The following is a 21396-nucleotide window of genomic DNA, read 5'->3' as shown; positions in this document are numbered from 1 at the left end:
CTGTTATCTATACACTGCTCCATCCTGCAGCCTCTCACTCCTGTCATCTATACACTGCTCCATCCTGCAGCTCCTCACTACTGTCATCTATATGCTGCTCCATCCTGCAGCCCCTCACTGCTGTCATCTATACACTGCTCCATCCTGCAGCCCCTCACTGCTGTCATCTATACACTGCTCCATCCTGCAGCCCCTCACTGCTGTCATCCGTGTGAGTGCTAGTGTTGGAGGCTCCGCCCTCTCGTCACATCTTCCCGGCAGCCTCTTCTCCATCCCGGACACGCCCATCACGACTTACGGTCACGGATGTGCTGCTTCCTGCTAGGATTCCCCGTATGAGGCTCCGCCCTTTCCTGTGACGTCATCCACGGACGTTCCAGTTGCTGCCAAATAGTCCATAGCATGCCGCCCAAAGGGAAAGGAGGAAAGGAGGGAGCAAAAGGTACCTGCCGTCTCCCGCCATCAGCGGCGTCAGTGGGGACAGGGCTGGGAGGCGGAACACACTGCTGGTCTCATGTTTGCCCCCGGAACCTGTGTATATATAATGTCTGACCCCGGAACCTGTGTATATATAATGTCTGACCCCGGAAACTGTGTATATATAATGTCTGACCCCGGAACCTCTGTATATATAATGTCTGACCCCGGAACCTGTGTATATATAATGTCTGCCCCTGGAACCTCTGTATATATAATGTCTGACCCCGAAACCTGTGTATATATAATGTTTGACCCCGGCACCTGTGTATATATAATGTCTGACCCCGGAACCTGTGTGTATATATAATGTCTGACCCCGAAACCTGTGTATATATAATGTTTGACCCCGGAACCTGTGTATATATAATGTCTGACCCCGGAACCTGTGTATATATAATGTCTGACCCCGGAACCTGTGTATTTATAATGTCTGACCCCCGGTACCTGTGTATATATAATGTCTGACCCCGGAACCTGTGTGTATATAATGTCTGACCCCGGTACCTGTGTATATATAATGTCTGACCCCGGCACCTGTGTATATATAATGTCTGACCCCGGCACCTGTGTATATATAATGTCTGACCCCCGGTACCTGTGTATATATAATGTCTGACCCCGGAACCTGTGTGTATATATAATGTCTGACCCCCGGTACCTGTGTATATATAATGTCTGACCCCGGCACCTGTGTATATATAATGTCTGACCCCGGCACCTGTGTATATATAATGTCTGACCCCGGCACCTGTGTATATATAATGTCTGACCCCGGCACCTGTGTGTATATATAATGTCTGACCCCCGGTACTTGTGTATATATAATGTCTGACCCCCTGTACCTGTGCATATATAATGTCTGACCCCCGGTACTTGTGTATATATAATGTCTGACCCCCGGTACTTGTGTATATATAATGTCTGACCCCCGGTACTTGTGTATATATAATGTCTGACCCCCGGTACTTGTGTATATATAATGTCTGACCCCCGGTACCTGTGTATATATAATGTCTGACCCCCGGAACCTGTGTATATATAATGTCTGACCCCCGGAACCTGTGTATATATAATGTCTGACCCCCGGAACCTGTGTATATATAATGTCTGACCCCCGGAACCTGTGTATATATAATGTCTGACCCCCGGAACCTGTGTATATATAACTAGCTGAAGAGCCCGGTGTTGCCTGGGCATAGTAAATATCTGTGGTTAGTTATAGCACCTCACTTTTATCTTCCCATCAGGCCTCTCATTTTCCCCCTCACTCCTCTCATTCCCCCCTAACACTTGTTATTTTGACCCCACATCTGTCATTTTCCGATCACTATTTTCCCTCACTCCTCTCATTTTGCACTCACACCCCTCATTTTCACCTCACACCTCTCCTTTTCCCCTCAGTATATACATGTTTGTCATCTCCCTTATATATAGTATACACCTGTATGTCATCTCCTGTATTTAGTATATACCTGCTGTATGTCATCTCCTCCTGTATATTGTATATACCTATGTGTCATCTCCTCCTGTATATAGTATTCCTGTATGTCATCTCTTCTGTATATACTATATACGTGTATGTCATCTCCTGTATATAGTATATACCTGTATGTCATCTCCCATGTATATACAGTAGTATATACCTTCTGTATGTCATCTCCTCCTCTATATACCTATGTGTCATCTCTTTTATATAGTATATACCTGTATGTCATCTCCTCTTGTATATACCTGTAAGTCATCTCCTCCTGTATATACCTGTAAGTCATCTCCTCCTGTATATAGTATATACCTGTAAGTCATCTCCTCCTGTATATAGTATATACCTGTGTGTCATCTCCTGTATATAGTATATACCTGTGTGTCATCTCCTCCTGTATATAGTATATACCTGTGTCATCTCCCCTGTATATAGTATATATGTGTGTGTGTCATCTCCTCCTGTATATAGTATATACCTGTGTGTCATCTCCCCTGTATATAGTATATACCTGTGTGTCATCTCCTCTTTTATATAGTACTAGACTGTGGCCCGATTCTAATGCATCGGGTATTCTAGAATATGCATGTCCCCGTAGTATATGGACAATGATGATTCCAGAATTCGCGGCAGACTGTGCTCGTCGCTGATTGGTCGAGGCAACCATTATGACATCTACGTCGATACTGTGCCCGTCGCTGATTGGTCGAGGCGAATTCGCAGCAGACTGTGCCCGTCGCTGATTGGTCGAGGCAACCTTTATGACATCATCGTCGCCATGCTGTGCCCGTCGCTGATTGGTCGAGGCCTGGCGGCCTCGACCAATCAGAGACGTGGGATTTCCAGGACAGACAGACAGAGAGACAGACGGACGGAAAAACCCTTAGACAATTATATATATAGATAGATACTAGATGGTGGCCCGATTCTAACGCATCGGGTATTCTAGAATATGCATGTCCCCGTAGTATATTGCCCAGTCACGTAGTATATTGCCCAGGCACGTAGTATATTGCCCAGGCACGTAGTATATTGCCCAGGCACGTAGTATATTGCGTAGTGACGTAGTATACAGCACAGAGCCACGTAGTATATTGCCCAGCCATGTAGTATATTGCCCAGCGACGTAGTATATTGCCCAGCGACGTAGTATATTGCCCAGTGACGTAGTATATTGCACAGCGATGTAGTATACAGCACAGAGCCACGTAGTATATTGCCCAGCCATGTAGTATATTGCCCAGCGACGTAGTATATTGCCCAGCGACGTAGTATATTGCCCAGTGACGTAGTATATTGCACAGCGACGTAGTATATTGCCCAGCCACGTAGTATACAGCACAGAGCCACGTAGTATATTGCCCAGTTACATGGTATACAGCACAGAGCCACGTAGTATATTGCCCAGCCACGTTTGTCACAGGTTAAAAAATAAAAAATAAACATATACTCACCTTTCCGAGGGCCCCTTGTAGTCCACGGCAGCTTCCGGTCCCAGGGTTGGTCTGAGCGCAGGACCTGTGATGACGTCGCGGTCACATGACCGTGACATCACGTCAGGTCCTTTCCGCGCAGGCCTTGTGATGACGTCGCGGTCACATGACCGTGACGTCATGGCATGTCCTTCTGCCATACCATCTTTGCCACTGCAACCTGCAACGGAAGATGGCGGGCGGCGCGAGCGGCTCAGCGGACTACAGAGGGTAAGTATAGCAGGTTTTTTTTTTTTATTTATTATTTTTAAGATTACATTTTGTACTATTGATGCCGCATAGGCAGCGTCAATAGTACAAAGTTGGGGACACACAGGGTTAATAGCGGCGGTAACTGAGTGCATTACCCGCGGCATAACGCGGTCCGTTACCGCCGGCATTAACCCTGTGTGAGCGGTGACCGGAGGGGTGTATGTGGGCGCCGGGCAGTGAATGCGGGGAGTAAGGAGCTGCCATTTTTTTCCGGACTGTGCGCGTCGCTGATTGGTCGCGGCAGCCATGACAGGCAGCTTGGCGAGACCAATCAGCGAGCTAATAACCGCGACAGATAGAAGGACAGATAGAAAGACGGAAGTACCCTTAGACAATTATATAGTAGATACCTGTGTGTCATCTCCTCCTGTAAATAGTATATACCTGTGTGTCATCTCCTGTATATAGTATATACGTGTCATCTCCTCCTGTATATACCTGTGTGTCATCTCCTGTATATAGTGTATACCTGTAAGTCCTCTCCTCCTGTATATAGTGTATACCTGTGTGTCATCTCCTCCTGTTTATAGTATATACCTGTGTTCCAAATTATTATGCACAAAGAGTTTAGGAGTGATAAGGTTAGAATTTTTTTGTTTGTCATTTAAACTCATTGATGGTGATGTGTGTCAGGGCTCTTTATATCACTGAAAGCAATTGCAGATACCTGTGCAAATTAGTTTGGCAGGTGTGTCCAAATAAAGACAAGACTACTTAAGAAGGCTGTTCCACATTATTAAGCAGCCTACATTTTTGGCCAAAATGGGAAAGAAAAAGGATGTGTCGGCTGCTGAGAAGCAACAAATTGTGGAGTATTTAGGTCAAGGCATGACTACAATCAACATTGCCAAGACACTTCATCATGATCATCGCACAATCAAGAAGTATGTAGCTGATTCCCAGCACACACGTGTGCGTGCTGATAAGGAAACATTGAGGACCCTTTCCAACAGGCAATTGCGTAAGGTTAAAAGAGCAGCTGCAAAAATGCCTTGTCATAGCAGCAGCCAAGTTTTTGAAGCTGCTGGTGCCTCCAACGTCCCCAGAACAACAAGATGCAGGGTCCTTCAGAGGTTTGCAGCTGTGCGTAAGCCATCCTGTTGACCACCTCTATCCACTGCACACAAGCAGAAACGGCTCCAGTGGACCGAAACGATACATGAAGACTGACTTCCAAACTGTTTTGTTCACCGATGAGTGCCGTGCAACGCTCGATGGTCCAGATGAATGGAGTGGAGGATGGCTGGTTGATGGACACCCCATGAGAACACTGCTAGGGCGCCAACAAGGAGGAGGTGGAGTAATGTTTTGGGCTGGAATCATGGGGAGAGAGATTGTCGGCCCCTTTATGATCCCTGAAGGGGTAAAGATGAACTCCATAATCTATGTGGAGTTTCTAAAACAACACTTCCTGCCATGGTTCAAGAGGAAGAACCGTGCTTTCCGCAGCAAGATCATTTTCATGCATGATAATACACCGTCTCATGCTGCAAAAAACACATCTGCATCTCTGGCTGCTATGGGCAAAAAAGAGGACAAACTTATGGTGTGGCCACCATCTTCCCCTGACCTCAACCCCATTGAGAACCTCTGGAGCATCATCAAAAGGAGTGTCTATGATGGGGAGGCGGTTAACATCTAAGGCTACGTTCACATTTGCGTTGTGCGATGTTGCTTCGGAGACGCAACGCACAACGCAAACAAAAACGCAACAAAACGCACGCAAAAACGCTGCGTTTTGCGACGCATGCGTCCTTTTTTGCCGAAATTTGGACGCAAAAAAAATGCAACATGCTGCGTTTTCTGCGCCGAACGCTTGCGGGCAAAAAAACGCATGCGTCGCAAAACGCAGCACAACGCATGTCCATGCGCCCCCATGTTAAATATAGGGGTGCATGACGCATGCGGCGACGCAGCAGCGCCCGACGCTGCGTCGCACAACGCTAATGTGAACGTAGCCTTAGCAACAGCTCTGGGAGGGTATTCTGTCCACATGCAAAACAACTGAAGCAGAAACCATCCAAAAACTGACAAATTCAATGGACGAGAGAGTTCAGAAGCTTCTTTCGAACAAGGGGTCCTATGTGCAAATGTAACATCACCTAGAATAAAGTTTTCACTTGAAAACTGTTTGATTTCATTTTGTAATAAGCTGATAATGCTTATTATAACTTCACAATTGACCATTTTTTTGTTCAAAATAAAATAAAAAAGGTTGAAAACTCTGCTGTGCATAATAATTTGGAACATGCATTTTGAGTGTTTATTTTTTTAAAAAAGATACTGTTTTCATAGGCAGTTTGTTCCAAAACATTGCAATTATACTAGAATATAATAAATTAGCACAGAGCCACATATGGGTCTAATCAAAGACAGGAAAAACTCCCCAGCAATATATATAATATGAAAATGGAGTCAAAGAGCTGCCAGTATGGTATAAAAAAGTAACATTTATTAGATAACAAGGTTTTAAAAATTACAATAAACGACTAGTACAATACAACCAATTGATAAAGGGTTACTAAGGCAACAGGTAACAAAACCCCACACATAAAACCTACATTAAACGACTTGAGGTCACAGATGCCAAACAGTAAATATGCCAATAGTGCAGCATAAATTACTCTGCATGGAGCTCTAAATAGTGCAAAGGTAATGAAGAGAATTAACTATACAATCTATGCCTGGACCTCACCCATGTCAGCCGTGGTAAATGCGTGGAGACGCCAGCCTTGTTTTGTTACCTGTTATCTTAGTAACCCTTTATCAATTGGTTGTATTGTACTAGTCGTTTATTGTAATTTTTAAAACCTTGTTATCTAATAAATGTTACTTTTTTATACCATACTGGCAGCTCTTTGACTCCATTTTCATATTATATATAATTATACTAGAATAGTAGATGACTGGAAAATAACAATGACTGCAATTCAGATAGGTAATTTAGAGAAAATATGAGGAAATATTATTTGCATAATAATTTGGAACACAGTGTATATACCTGTGTGTCATCTCCTCCTGTATATAGTATATACCTGTGTCATCTCCCCTGTATATAGTATATATGTGTGTGTCATCTCCTCCTGTATATGGTATATACCTGTGTCATCTCCTCCTGTATATGTGTGTGTCATCTCCCCTGTATATAGTATATATCTGTGTGTCATCTCCTCCTGTATATAGTATATGTGTGTGTCATCTCCCCTGTATATAGTATATACCTGTGTGTCATCTCTCCTGTATATAGTATATATCTGTGTGTCATCTCCTCCTGTATATATGTGTGTATGTCATCTCCCCTGTATATAGTATATATCTGTGTCATCTCCTCCTGTATATAGTATATATGTGTGTGTGTCATCTCCCCTGTATATAGTATATACCTGTGTGTCATCTCCTCCTGTATTAGACCGCGTTCACACGTTATTTGCTCAGTATTTTTACCTCAGTATTTGTAAGCTAAATTGGCAGCCTGATAAATCCCCAACCAACAGTAAGCCCACCCCCTGGTAGTATATATTGGCTCACACATACACATAATACAGGTCATGTGACTGACAGCTGCCGTATTTCCTATATGGTACATTTGTTGCTCTTGTAGTTTGTCTGCTTATTAATCAGATTTTTATTTTTGAAGGATAATACCAGACTTGTGTGTGTTTTAGGGCGAGTTTCGTGTGTCAAGTTGTGTGTGTGGAGTTGCGTGTGGCGACATGCATGTAGCGACTTTTGTGAGATGAGTTTTGTGTGGTGACATGCATGTAGCAACTTTTTGTGTGGCTAGTTGCATGTGACAGGTTAGTGCAGCAAGTTGTGTGCAGCAAGTTTTGCGCATGGCGAGTTTTATGTGTGGTGCCTTTTGAGTATGTGCAAGTTTTGTGTGAGGCAACTTTTGCATGTGTTGCAACTTTTGTGCATGTGGCAATTTTTCCGTGTGTGCAAGTTTTGCATGTGGCGAGTTTTGCGTGTGGCGAGTTTTGAGCGGTGACTTTTGTGTTTCGACTTTTATGTGTCGAGGTTGGTGTATGTGTGGTGAAATGTGTGCTGAGGGTGATATGTGTTCAAGCACGTGGTAGTGTGTGGCGCATTTTGTGTGTGTGTTCATATCCCCGTGTGTGGTGAGTATCCCATGTCGGGGCCCCACCTTAGCAACTGTATGGTATATACTCTTTGGCGCCATCGCTCTCACTCTTTAAGTCCCCCTTGTTCACATCTGGCAGCTGTCAATTTGCCTCCAACACTTTTCCTTTCACTTTTTCCCCATTATGTAGATAGGGGCAAAATTGTTTGGTGAATTGGAACGCGCGGGGTTAAAATTTCACCTCACAACATAGCCTATGACTCTCTCAGGGTCCAGACATGTGACTGCAAAATTTTGTGGCTGTAGCTGCGACGGTGCAGATGCCACTCCCGGACATACACACACACACACACACACACACACACACACATTCAGCTTTATATATTAGATGTCTGACCCCGGAACCTGTGTATACATAATGTCTGACCCCCGAAACCTGTGTATATATATATTGTCTGACCCCTGGATCCTGTGTATATATAATGTCTGACCCCCGGCACCTTTGTATATATAATGTCTGACCCCTGGAACCTGTGTATATATAATGTCTGACCCCTGGATCCTGTGTGTATATATAATGTCTGACCCCCGGAGCCTTTGTATATATAATGTCTGACCCCTGGAACCTGTGTATATATAATGTCTGACCCCCGGTACCTGTGTATATATGTCTGATCGCCGGTACCTGTGTATATATAATATCTGATCCCCGTTACCTGTGTATATAATATCTGATCCCTGGTACCTGTGTATATATAATGTCTGACCCCCGGTACCTGTGTATATATAATATCTGATCCCCGTTACCTGTGTATATAATATCTGATCCCCGGTACCTGTGTATATATAATGCCTGACCCCCGGAACCTGTGTATATGTAATGCCTGACCCCCGGAACCTGTGTATATGTAATGTCTGACCCCCGGAACCTGTGTATATATAATATCTGATCCCCGTTACCTGTGTATATAATATCTGATCCCGGTACCTGTGTGTATATATAGTGTCTGACCCCCGGTACCTGTGTATATATAATGTCTGACCCCCGATACCTGTGTATATATAATATCTGATCCCCGTTACCTGTGTATATAACATCTGATCCCGGTACCTGTGTGTATATAGTGTCTGACCCCCGGTACCTGTGTATATATAATGTCTGACCCCCGATACCTGTGTATATATAATATCTGATCCCCGTTACCTGTGTATATATAATAAAAAAAGCAGTAAAGCCGCACCCTATAATTATATAGTCTCTATGGACATCAGGGCGCACGTCCTCACCAGGGGGTCCATCCCAGATAGAACATCCAAATCCAAATTATACTGTATGTATAATGTCTGACCCTCCCGTACCTGTGTATATATAATGTCTGATCTCCGTTACCTGTGTATTTATAGTGTCTGACCCCCCGGTACCTGTGTATATATAATATCTGACCCCCCGTTACCTGTGTATATATAATGTCTGACCCCCCCCCCCCCCCCCCCGGTACCTGTGTACATATAATGTCTGACCCTCCCGTACCTGTGTATATATAATGTCTGATCTCCGTTACCTGTGTATTTATAGTGTCTGACACCCCGGTACCTGTGTATATATAATATCTGACCCCCCGTTACCTGTGCATATATAATATCTGACCCCCCGTTACCTGTGTATATATAATATCTGACCCCCCCGTTACCTGTGTATATATAATGTCTGACCCCCCCCCGGTACCTGTGTATATATAATGTCTGACCCCCGGTACCTGTGTATATATAATGTCTGACCTCCGGTACATGTATATATAATGTTTCACGCTTCCGGTGCCTGTGTATATATAGTGTCTGACCCCTGGTACCTGTGTATATATAATGTCTGACCCACGGTACATGTATATATGTCTGACCCCCCTCGTGTCTGTATCTTTTTGATGAATATTCACAGAAAGGCTGATGTGCCCTGGCCGAGTGGTGGGGTCCTGAGTCGTGGCCAAGTGGGGTCCGACCGCTGAGCCCTTTTACCTTTGATCTTCCCTCAGTGCCATACACCTTGACTGTAGAGTGAATGTTTTCCTCTGGTTTTCCAGATTGGGCATGTTTGTGGCTCTTCGGTGTGGTCTCTGCAGTTGTGGTGGTCGTCCCTGCTGCGGTGGCTGATTATTAACGGGTAGCGCTGTGTCCAGGATATAGTGTCATGGCCGTCTGTGCTGCAGCGGCTTCTCCCCTCTGGGGTTCATGTGTTTGTGTGGAAGGTGAATTGTGATGAATTTCTCTCCGCCCTTCTCATCTGTACTCCGATCTCTCAGGTTTTTGTGACGTTCATTACTTTACTTCTTATTTTGGGCAGGTGGTGCTGGTGCCACAAGAGCTGACGCCACCGACAAGAAATCCCAATCCCCAAAAGGTGGAAATGCGGTGAAGGTACGGTGTGCATTGTACATCATTTGGTGAAAGAAGCATTAAAGGGAATCTGTCACCAGGTCTTTGCTCCCTCATCTTAGGACAGCATGATTTAGGGACAGAGACCCTGATTCCACTTACTCGGCTGATTACTGAATGTTTGGTAATATCCTTGTATTCTCTGCTGCTGATCTAGCAGTTCTCTGAATGATGAGCTCTGTATAACTCCACCCACACCACTGGCAGCTTTCTGTGTATAGCTCCGCACACAACACTGATTGCCAGCTGTGTGTGTAACCGCTGCCCTCCCCATGGAGCTGTAGCTGTGTGTGTAACCGCTGCCCTCCACATGGAGCGGTAGCTGTGTGTAACCGCTGCCCTCCCCATGGAGCTGTAGCTGTGTGTAACCCTTGCCCTCCCCATGGAGCTGTAGCTGTGTGTAACCCTTGCCCTCCCCATGGAGCTGTAGCTGTGTGTAACGCCCGTCCTCCCCATGGAGCTGTAGCTGTGTGTAACCCTTGCCCTCCCCATGGAGCTGTAGCTGTGTGTAATGCCCGTCCTCCCCATGGAGCTGTAGCTTTGTGTAACGCCCGTCCTCCCCATGGAGCTGTAGCTGTGTGTAACGCCCGTCCTCCCCATGGAGCTGTAGCTGTGTGTAACGCCCGTCCTCCCCATGGAGCTGTAGCTGTGTGTAACCCCTGCCCTCCCCATGGAGCTGTAGCTGTGTGTAACCGCTGCCCTCCCCATGGAGCTGTAGCTGTGTGTAATGCCCGTCCTCCCCATGGAGCTGTAGCTGTGTGTAACGCCCGTCCTCCCCATGGAGCTGTAGCTGTGTGTAACCCCTGCCCTCCCCATGGAGCGGTAGCTGTGTGTAACCCCTGCCCTCCCCATGGAGCGGTAGCTGTGTGTAACGCCCGTCCTCCCCATGGAGCGGTAGCTGTGTGTAACGCCCGTCCTCCCCATGGAATAGTAGCTGTGTGTAACCCCTGCCCTCCCCATGGAGCTGTAGCTGTGTGTAACGCCCGTCCTCCCCATGGAGCGGTAGCTGTGTGTAACGCCCGTCCTCCCCATGGAGCTGTAGCTGTGTGTAACGCCCGTCCTCCCCATGGAGCTGTAGCTGTGTGTAACCGCTGCCCTCCCCATGGAGCGGTAGCTGTGTGTAACCCCTGCCCTCCCCATGGAGCGGTAGCTGTGTGTAACCCCTGCCCTCCCCATGGAGCTGTAGCTGTGTGTAACGCCCGTCCTCCCCATGGAGCGGTAGCTGTGTGTAACGCCCGTCCTCCCCATGGAGCTGTAGCTGTGTGTAACGCCCGTCCTCCCCATGGAGCTGTAGCTGTGTGTAACGTCCGTCCTCCCCATGGAGCGGTAGCTGTGTGTAACCCCTGCCCTCCCCATGGAGCTGTAGCTGTGTGTAACGCCCGTCCTCCCCATGGAGCAGTAGCTGTGTGTAACCCCTGCCCTCCCCATGGAGCGGTAGCTGTGTGTAACGCCCGTCCTCCCCATGGAGCTGTAGCTGTGTGTAACCCCTGCCCTCCCCATGGAGCGGTAGCTGTGTGTAACGCCCGTCCTCCCCATGGAGCTGTAGCTGTGTGAAACCCCTGCCCTCCCCATGGAGCTGTAGCTGTGTGTGTAACCGCTGCCCTCCCCATGGAGCTGTAGCTGTGTGTGTAACCGCTGCCCTCCCCATGGAGCGGTAGCTGTGTGTAACCGCTGCCCTCCCCATGGAGCTGTAGCTGTGTGTAACCCTTGCCCTCCCCATGGAGCTGTAGCTGTGTGTAATGCCCGTCCTCCCCATGGAGCTGTAGCTTTGTGTAACGCCCGTCCTCCCCATGGAGCTGTAGCTGTGTGTAACGCCCGTCCTCCCCATGGAGCTGTAGCTGTGTGTAACGCCCGTCCTCCCCATGGAGCTGTAGCTGTGTGTAACCCCTGCCCTCCCCATGGAGCTGTAGCTGTGTGTAACCGCTGCCCTCCCCATGGAGCTGTAGCTGTGTGTAATGCCCGTCCTCCCCATGGAGCTGTAGCTGTGTGTAACGCCCGTCCTCCCCATGGAGCTGTAGCTGTGTGTAACCCCTGCCCTCCCCATGGAGCGGTAGCTGTGTGTAACCGCTGCCCTCCCCATGGAGCTGTAGCTGTGTGTAACCCCTGCCCTCCCCATGGAGCTGTAGCTGTGTGTAATGCCCGTCCTCCCCATGGAGCTGTAGCTTTGTGTAACGCCCGTCCTCCCCATGGAGCTGTAGCTGTGTGTAACGCCCGTCCTCCCCATGGAGCTGTAGCTGTGTGTAACCCCTGCCCTCCCCATGGAGCTGTAGCTGTGTGTAACCCCTGCCCTCCCCATGGAGTGGTAGCTGTGTGTAACGCCCGTCCTCCCCATGGAGCTGTAGCTGTGTGTAACCCCTGCCCTCCCCATGGAGCTGTAGCTGTGTGTAACCCCTGCCCTCCCCATGGAGCTGTAGCTGTGTGTAACCCCTGCCCTCCCCATGGAGCTGTAGCTGTGTGTAGCGCCCGTCCTCCCCATGGAGCTGTAGCTGTGTGTAACCCCTGCCCTCCCCATGGAGCTGTAGCTGTGTGTAGCGCCCGTCCTCCCCATGGAGCGGTAGCTGTGTGTAACCCCTGTCCTCCCCATGGAGCGGTAGCTGTGTGTAACGCCCGTCCTCCCCATGGAATAGTAGCTGTGTGTAACCCCTGCCCTCCCCATGGAGCTGTAGCTGTGTGTAACGCCCGTCCTCCCCATGGAGCGGTAGCTGTGTGTAACGCCCGTCCTCCCCATGGAGCGGTAGCTGTGTGTAACGCCCGTCCTCCCCATGGAATAGTAGCTGTGTGTAACCCCTGCCCTCCCCATGGAGCTGTAGCTGTGTGTAACGCCCGTCCTCCCCATGGAGCGGTAGCTGTGTGTAACGCCCATCCTCCCCATGGAGCGGTAGCTGTGTGTAACGCCCGTCCTCCCCATGGAGCTGTAGCTGTGTGTAACCGCTGCCCTCCCCATGGAGCGGTAGCTGTGTGTAACCCCTGCCCTCCCCATGGAGCGGTAGCTGTGTGTAACCCCTGCCCTCCCCATGGAGCTGTAGCTGTGTGTAACGCCCGTCCTCCCCATGGAGCGGTAGCTGTGTGTAACGCCCGTCCTCCCCATGGAGCTGTAGCTGTGTGTAACGCCCGTCCTCCCCATGGAGCTGTAGCTGTGTGTAACGTCCGTCCTCCCCATGGAGCGGTAGCTGTGTGTAACCCCTGCCCTCCCCATGGAGCTGTAGCTGTGTGTAACGCCCATCCTCCCCATGGAGCAGTAGCTGTGTGTAACCCCTGCCCTCCCCATGGAGCGGTAGCTGTGTGTAACGCCCGTCCTCCCCATGGAGCTGTAGCTGTGTGTAACCCCTGCCCTCCCCATGGAGCTGTAGCTGTGTGTAACGCCCGTCCTCCCCATGGAGCTGTAGCTGTGTGTAACGCCCGTCCTCCCCATGGAGCTGTAGCTGTGTGTAACGTCCGTCCTCCCCATGGAGCGGTAGCTGTGTGTAACCCCTGCCCTCCCCATGGAGCTGTAGCTGTGTGTAACGCCCGTCCTCCCCATGGAGCAGTAGCTGTGTGTAACCCCTGCCCTCCCCATGGAGCGGTAGCTGTGTGTAACGCCCGTCCTCCCCATGGAGCTGTAGCTGTGTGAAACCCCTGCCCTCCCCATGGAGCTGTAGCTGTGTGTAACCCCTGCCCTCCCCATGGAGCTGTAGCTGTGTGTAACCCCTGCCCTCCCCATGGAGCTGTAGCTGTGTGTAGCGCCCGTCCTCCCCATGGAGCTGTAGCTGTGTGTAACGCCCGTCCTCCCCATGGAGCTGTAGCTGTGTGAAACCCCTGCCCTCCCCATGGAGCTGTATCTGTGTGTAACCCCTGCCCTCCCCATGGAGCTGTAGCTGTGTGTAATGCCCGTCCTCCCCATGGAGCGGTAGCTGTGTGTAACCCCTGCCCTCCCCATGGAGCGGTAGCTGTGTGTAACCCCTGTCCTCCCCATGGAGCGGTAGCTGTGTGTAACGCCCGTCCTCCCCATGGAGCTGTAGCTGTGTGTAACCCCTGCCCTCCCCATGGAGCTGTAGCTGTGTGTAACGCCCGTCCTCCCCATGGAGCTGTAGCTGTGTGTAACCCCTGCCCTCCCCATGGAGCGGTAGCTGTGTGTAACGCCCGTCCTCCCCATGGAGCTGTAGCTGTGTGTAACCCCTGTCCTCCCCATGGAGCGGTAGCTGTGTGTAACGCCCTTCCTCCCCATGGAGCGGTAGCTGTGTGTAACGCCCGTCCTCCCCATGGAGCTGTAGCTGTGTGTAACCGCTGCCCTCCCCATGGAGCGGTAGCTGTGTGTAACCCCTGCCCTCCCCATGGAGCTGTAGCTGTGTGTAACGCCCGTCCTCCCCATGGAGCGGTAGCTGTGTGTAACGCCCGTCCTCCCCATGGAGCTGTAGCTGTGTGTAACGCCCGTCCTCCCCATGGAGCTGTAGCTGTGTGTAACGCCCGTCCTCCCCATGGAGCGGTAGCTGTGTGTAACGCCCGTCCTCCCCATGGAGCAGTAGCTGTGTGTAACCCCTGCCCTCCCCATGGAGCGGTAGCTGTGTGTAACGCCCGTCCTCCCCATGGAGCTGTAGCTGTGTGTAACCCCTGTCCTCCCCATGGAGCGGTAGCTGTGTGTAACGCCCGTCCTCCCCATGGAGCTGTAGCTGTGTGTAACGCCCGTCCTCCCCATGGAGCGGTAGCTGTGTGTAACCCCTGCCCTCCCCATGGAGCTGTAGCTGTGTGTAATGCCCGTCCTCCCCATGGAGCTGTAGCTTTGTGTAACGCCCGTCCTCCCCATGGAGCTGTAGCTGTGTGTAACGCCCGTCCTCCCCATGGAGCTGTAGCTGTGTGTAACCCCTGCCCTCCCCATGGAGTGGTAGCTGTGTGTAACGCCCGTCCTCCCCATGGAGCTGTAGCTGTGTGTAACCCCTGCCCTCCCCATGGAGCTGTAGCTGTGTGTAACCCCTGCCCTCCCCATGGAGCTGTAGCTGTGTGTAACCCCTGCCCTCCCCATGGAGCTGTAGCTGTGTGTAGCGCCCGTCCTCCCCATGGAGCTGTAGCTGTGTGTAACCCCTGCCCTCCCCATGGAGCTGTAGCTGTGTGTAGCGCCCGTCCTCCCCATGGAGCGGTAGCTGTGTGTAACCCCTGTCCTCCCCATGGAGCGGTAGCTGTGTGTAACGCCCGTCCTCCCCATGGAATAGTAGCTGTGTGTAACCCCTGCCCTCCCCATGGAGCTGTAGCTGTGTGTAACGCCCGTCCTCCCCATGGAGCGGTAGCTGTGTGTAACGCCCGTCCTCCCCATGGAGCTGTAGCTGTGTGTAACGCCCGTCCTCCCCATGGAGCTGTAGCTGTGTGTAACCGCTGCCCTCCCCATGGAGCGGTAGCTGTGTGTAACCCCTGCCCTCCCCATGGAGCGGTAGCTGTGTGTAACCCCTGCCCTCCCCATGGAGCTGTAGCTGTGTGTAACGCCCGTCCTCCCCATGGAGCGGTAGCTGTGTGTAACGCCCGTCCTCCCCATGGAGCTGTAGCTGTGTGTAACGTCCGTCCTCCCCATGGAGCTGTAGCTGTGTGTAACCCCTGCCCTCCCCATGGAGCTGTAGCTGTGTGTAGCGCCCGTCCTCCCCATGGAGCTGTAGCTGTGTGTAACGTCCGTCCTCCCCATGGAGCGGTAGCTGTGTGTAACCCCTGCCCTCCCCATGGAGCTGTAGCTGTGTGTAACGCCCGTCCTCCCCATGGAGCAGTAGCTGTGTGTAACCCCTGCCCTCCCCATGGAGCGGTAGCTGTGTGTAACGCCCGTCCTCCCCATGGAGCTGTAGCTGTGTGTAACCCCTGCCCTCCCCATGGAGCGGTAGCTGTGTGTAACGCCCGTCCTCCCCATGGAGCTGTAGCTGTGTGAAACCCCTGCCCTCCCCATGGAGCTGTAGCTGTGTGTAACCCCTGCCCTCCCCATGGAGCTGTAGCTGTGTGTAACCCCTGCCCTCCCCATGGAGCTGTAGCTGTGTGTAGCGCCCGTCCTCCCCATGGAGCTGTAGCTGTGTGTAACGCCCGTCCTCCCCATGGAGCTGTAGCTGTGTGAAACCCCTGCCCTCCCCATGGAGCTGTATCTGTGTGTAACCCCTGCCCTCCCCATGGAGCTGTAGCTGTGTGTAACCCCTGCCCTCCCCATGGAGCGGTAGCTGTGTGTAACCCCTGTCCTCCCCATGGAGCGGTAGCTGTGTGTAACCCCTGCCCTCCCCATGGAGCTGTAGCTGTGTGTAACGCCCATCCTCCCCATGGAGCGGTAGCTGTGTGTAACGCCCGTCCTCCCCATGGAGCTGTAGCTGTGTGTAACCCCTGCCCTCCCCATGGAGCTGTAGCTGTGTGTAACGCCCGTCCTCCCCATGGAGCTGTAGCTGTGTGTAACCCCTGTCCTCCCCATGGAGCGGTAGCTGTGTGTAACGCCCGTCCTCCCCATGGAGCGGTAGCTGTGTGTAACGCCCGTCCTCCCCATGGAGCTGTAGCTGTGTGTAACCGCTGCCCTCCCCATGGAGCGGTAGCTGTGTGTAACCCCTGCCCTCCCCATGGAGCTGTAGCTGTGTGTAACGCCCGTCCTCCCCATGGAGCTGTAGCTGTGTGTAACGCCCGTCCTCCCCATGGAGCTGTAGCTGTGTGTAACGCCCGTCCTCCCCATGGAGCGGTAGCTGTGTGTAACGCCCGTCCTCCCCATGGAGCAGTAGCTGTGTGTAACCCCTGCCCTCCCCATGGAGCGGTAGCTGTGTGTAACGCCCGTCCTCCCCATGGAGCTGTAGCTGTGTGTAACCCCTGTCCTCCCCATGGAGCGGTAGCTGTGTGTAACGCCCGTCCTCCCCATGGAGCTGTAGCTGTGTGTAACGCCCGTCCTCCCCATGGAGCGGTAGCTGTGTGTAACCCCTGCCCTCCCCATGGAGCTGTAGCTGTGTGTAATGCCCGTCCTCCCCATGGAGCTGTAGCTTTGTGTAACGCCCGTCCTCCCCATTGAGCTGTAGCTGTGTGTAACGCCCGTCCTCCCCATGGAGCTGTAGCTGTGTGTAACCCCTGCCCTCCCCATGGAGCTGTAGCTGTGTGTAACGCCCGTCCTCCCCATGGAGCGGTAGCTGTGTGTAATGCCCGTCCTCCCCATGGAGCGGTAGCTGTGTGTAACCCCTGCCCTCCCCATGGAGCTGTAGCTGTGTGTAACCCCTGCCCTCCCCATGGAGCTGTAGCTGTGTGTAACGCCCGTCCTCCCCATGGAGCTGTAGCTGTGTGTAACCCCTGCCCTCCCCATGGAGCTGTAGCTGTGTGTAACGCCCGTCCTCCCCATGGAGCTGTAGCTGTGTGTAATGCCCGTCCTCCCCATGGAGCTGTAGCTGTGTGTAACCCCTGCCCTCCCCATGGAGCTGTAGCTTTGTGTAACGTCCGTCCTCCCCATGGAGCTGTAGCTGTGTGTAACGCCCGTCCTCCCCATGGAGCTGTAGCTGTGTGTAACGCCCGTCCTCCCCATGGAGCGGTAGCTGTGTGTAACCCCTGCCCTCCCCATGGAGCTGTAGCTGTGTGTAACCCCTGCCCTCCCCATGGAGTGGTAGCTGTGTGTAACGCCCGTCCTCCCCATGGAGCTGTAGCTGTGTGTAACGTCCGTCCTCCCCATGGAGCTGTAGCTGTGTGTAACCCCTGCCCTCCCCATGGAGCTGTAGCTGTGTGTAACGCCCGTTCTCCCCATGGAGCTGTAGCTGTGTGTAACGCCCGTCCTCCCCATGGAGCGGTAGCTGTGTGTAACGCCCGTTCTCCCCATGGAGCTGTAGCTGTGTGTAACGCCCGTCCTCCCCATGGAGCGGTAGCTGTGTGTAACCCCTGCCCTCCCCATGGAGCGGTAGCTGTGTGTAACCCCTGCCCTCCCCATGGAGCTGTAGCTGTGTGTAACCCCTGCCCTCCCCATGGAGCTGTAGCTGTGTGTAACGCCTGTCCTCCCCATGGAGCTGTAGCTGTGTTTAACGCCCGTCCTCCCTATGGAGCGGTAGCTGTGTGTAACCCCTGCCCTCCCCATGGAGCTGTAGCTGTGTGTAACGCCCGTCCTCCCCATGGAGCTGTAGCTGTGTGTAACGTCCGTCCTCCCCATGGAGCGGTAGCTGTGTGTAACCCCTGCCCTCCCCATGGAGCGGTAGCTGTGTGTAACGTCCGTCCTCCCCATGGAGCGGTAGCTGTGTGTAACCCCTGCCCTCCCCATGGAGCTGTAGCTGTGTGTAACGTCCGTCCTCCCCATGGAGCGGTAGCTGTGTGTAACCCCTGCCCTCCCCATGGAGCGGTAGCTGTGTGTAACGCCCGTCCTCCCCATGGAGCTGTAGCTGTGTGTAACCCCTGCCCTCCCCATGGAGCTGTAGCTGTGTGTAACGTCCGTCCTCCCCATGGAGCGGTAGCTGTGTGTAACGCCCGTCCTCCCCATGGAGCTGTAGCTTTGTGTAACCCCTGCCCTCCCCATGGAGCTGTAGCTGTGTGTAACGCCCGTCCTCCCCATGGAGCGGTAGCTGTGTGTAACGCCCGTCCTCCCCATGGAGCTGTAGCTGTGTGTAACGCCCGTCCTCCCCATGGAGCTGTAGCTGTGTGTAACCGCTGCCCTCCCCATGGAGCGGTAGCTGTGTGTAACCCCTGCCCTCCCCATGGAGCGGTAGCTGTGTGTAACCCCTGCCCTCCCCATGGAGCTGTAGCTGTGTGTAACGCCCGTCCTCCCCATGGAGCGGTAGCTGTGTGTAACGCCCGTCCTCCCCATGGAGCTGTAGCTGTGTGTAACGCCCGTCCTCCCCATGGAGCTGTAGCTGTGTGTAACGTCCGTCCTCCCCATGGAGCGGTAGCTGTGTGTAACCCCTGCCCTCCCCATGGAGCTGTAGCTGTGTGTAACGCCCGTCCTCCCCATGGAGCAGTAGCTGTGTGTAACCCCTGCCCTCCCCATGGAGCGGTAGCTGTGTGTAACGCCCGTCCTCCCCATGGAGCTGTAGCTGTGTGAAACCCCTGCCCTCCCCATGGAGCTGTAGCTGTGTGTAACCCCTGCCCTCCCCATGGAGCTGTAGCTGTGTGTAACCCCTGCCCTCCCCATGGAGCTGTAGCTGTGTGTAGCGCCCGTCCTCCCCATGGAGCTGTAGCTGTGTGTAACGCCCGTCCTCCCCATGGAGCTGTAGCTGTGTGAAACCCCTGCCCTCCCCATGGAGCTGTATCTGTGTGTAACCCCTGCCCTCCCCATGGAGCTGTAGCTGTGTGTAACCCCTGCCCTCCCCATGGAGCGGTAGCTGTGTGTAACCCCTGTCCTCCCCATGGAGCGGTAGCTGTGTGTAACCCCTGCCCTCCCCATGGAGCTGTAGCTGTGTGTAACGCCCATCCTCCCCATGGAGCGGTAGCTGTGTGTAACGCCCGTCCTCCCCATGGAGCTGTAGCTGTGTGTAACCCCTGCCCTCCCCATGGAGCTGTAGCTGTGTGTAACGCCCGTCCTCCCCATGGAGCTGTAGCTGTGTGTAACCCCTGCCCTCCCCATGGAGCGGTAGCTGTGTGTAACGCCCGTCCTCCCCATGGAGCTGTAGCTGTGTGTAACCCCTGTCCTCCCCATGGAGCGGTAGCTGTGTGTAACGCCCGTCCTCCCCATGGAGCGGTAGCTGTGTGTAACGCCCGTCCTCCCCATGGAGCTGTAGCTGTGTGTAACCGCTGCCCTCCCCATGGAGCGGTAGCTGTGTGTAACCCCTGCCCTCCCCATGGAGCTGTAGCTGTGTGTAACGCCCGTCCTCCCCATGGAGCTGTAGCTGTGTGTAACGCCCGTCCTCCCCATGGAGCTGTAGCTGTGTGTAACGCCCGTCCTCCCCATGGAGCGGTAGCTGTGTGTAACGCCCGTCCTCCCCATGGAGCAGTAGCTGTGTGTAACGCCCGTCCTCCCTATAGAGCTGTAGCTGTGTGTAACCCCTGCCCTCCCCATGGAGCTGTAGCTGTGTGTAATGCCCGTCCTCCCCATGGAGCTGTAGCTGTGTGTAACCCCTGCCCTCCCCATGGAGCTGTAGCTGTGTGTAACGCCCGTCCTCCCCATGGAGCGGTAGCTGTGTGTAATGCCCGTCCTCCCCATGGAGCGGTAGCTGTGTGTAACCCCTGCCCTCCCCATGGAGCTGTAGCTGTGTGTAACCCCTGCCCTCCCCATGGAGCTGTAGCTGTGTGTAACGCCCGTCCTCCCCATGGAGCTGTAGCTGTGTGTAATGCCCGTCCTCCCCATGGAGCTGTAGCTGTGTGTAACCCCTGCCCTCCCCATGGAGCTGTAGCTGTGTGTAACGCCCGTCCTCCCCATGGAGCTGTAGCTGTGTGTAATGCCCGTCCTCCCCATGGAGCTGTAGCTGTGTGTAACCCCTGCCCTCCCCATGGAGCTGTAGCTTTGTGTAACGTCCGTCCTCCCCATGGAGCTGTAGCTGTGTGTAACGCCCGTCCTCCCCATGGAGCTGTAGCTGTGTGTAACGCCCGTCCTCCCCATGGAGCGGTAGCTGTGTGTAACCCCTGCCCTCCCCATGGAGCTGTAGCTGTGTGTAACCCCTGCCCTCCCCATGGAGTGGTAGCTGTGTGTAACGCCCGTCCTCCCCATGGAGCTGTAGCTGTGTGTAACGCCCGTCCTCCCCATGGAGCGGTAGCTGTGTGTAATGCCCGTCCTCCCCATGGAGCTGTAGCTGTGTGTAACGTCCGTCCTCCCCATGGAGCTGTAGCTGTGTGTAACGCCCGTCCTCCCCATGGAGCTGTAGCTGTGTGTAACGCCTGTCCTCCCCATGGAGCTGTAGCTGTGTTAAACGCCCGTCCTCCCTATGGAGCGGTAGCTGTGTGTAACCCCTGCCCTCCCCATGGAGCTGTAGCTGTGTGTAACCCCTGCCCTCCCCATGGAGCTGTAGCTGTGTGTAACGCCCGTCCTCCCCATGGAGCTGTAGCTGTGTGTAACCCCTGCCCTCCCCATGGAGCTGTAGCTGTGTGTAACGTGCGTCCTCCCCATGGAGCGGTAGCTGTGTGTAACCCCTGCCCTCCCCATGGAGCTGTAGCTGTGTGTAACGCCCGTCCTCCCCATGGAGCTGTAGCTGTGTGTAACCCCTGCCCTCCCCATGGAGCTGTAGCTGTGTGTAACGTCCGTCCTCCCCATGGAGCGGTAGCTGTGTGTAACGTCCGTCCTCCCCATGGAGCGGTAGCTGTGTGTAACCCCTGCC

General features: G+C 53.1%; 1 protein-coding gene across 1 annotated transcript in view; it reads left to right on the top strand.

The window, feature by feature from the left end:
* The first annotated feature begins 289 nt into the window (after positions 1–289).
* PIN4 (peptidylprolyl cis/trans isomerase, NIMA-interacting 4) overlaps positions 290–21396 on the top strand; it is a 43233-nt gene continuing 22126 nt past the window's right edge. Inside the window, exons 1-2 of the mRNA XM_077286542.1 lie at positions 290–442; positions 10125–10198. Of these exons, the coding sequence (XP_077142657.1) occupies positions 403–442; positions 10125–10198 (114 nt within the window). The 5' untranslated portion in view covers positions 290–402. The remainder of the gene's footprint in view (positions 443–10124; positions 10199–21396) is intronic.

The sequence above is a fragment of the Ranitomeya variabilis genome, chromosome 2, assembly GCF_051348905.1.
Source record: "Ranitomeya variabilis isolate aRanVar5 chromosome 2, aRanVar5.hap1, whole genome shotgun sequence".
NCBI classification, from domain to species: domain Eukaryota; kingdom Metazoa; phylum Chordata; class Amphibia; order Anura; family Dendrobatidae; genus Ranitomeya; species Ranitomeya variabilis.
The sequence above is the reverse complement of the archived record's forward strand: the minus strand, read 5'-3'. Positions and strand labels throughout refer to the sequence as shown.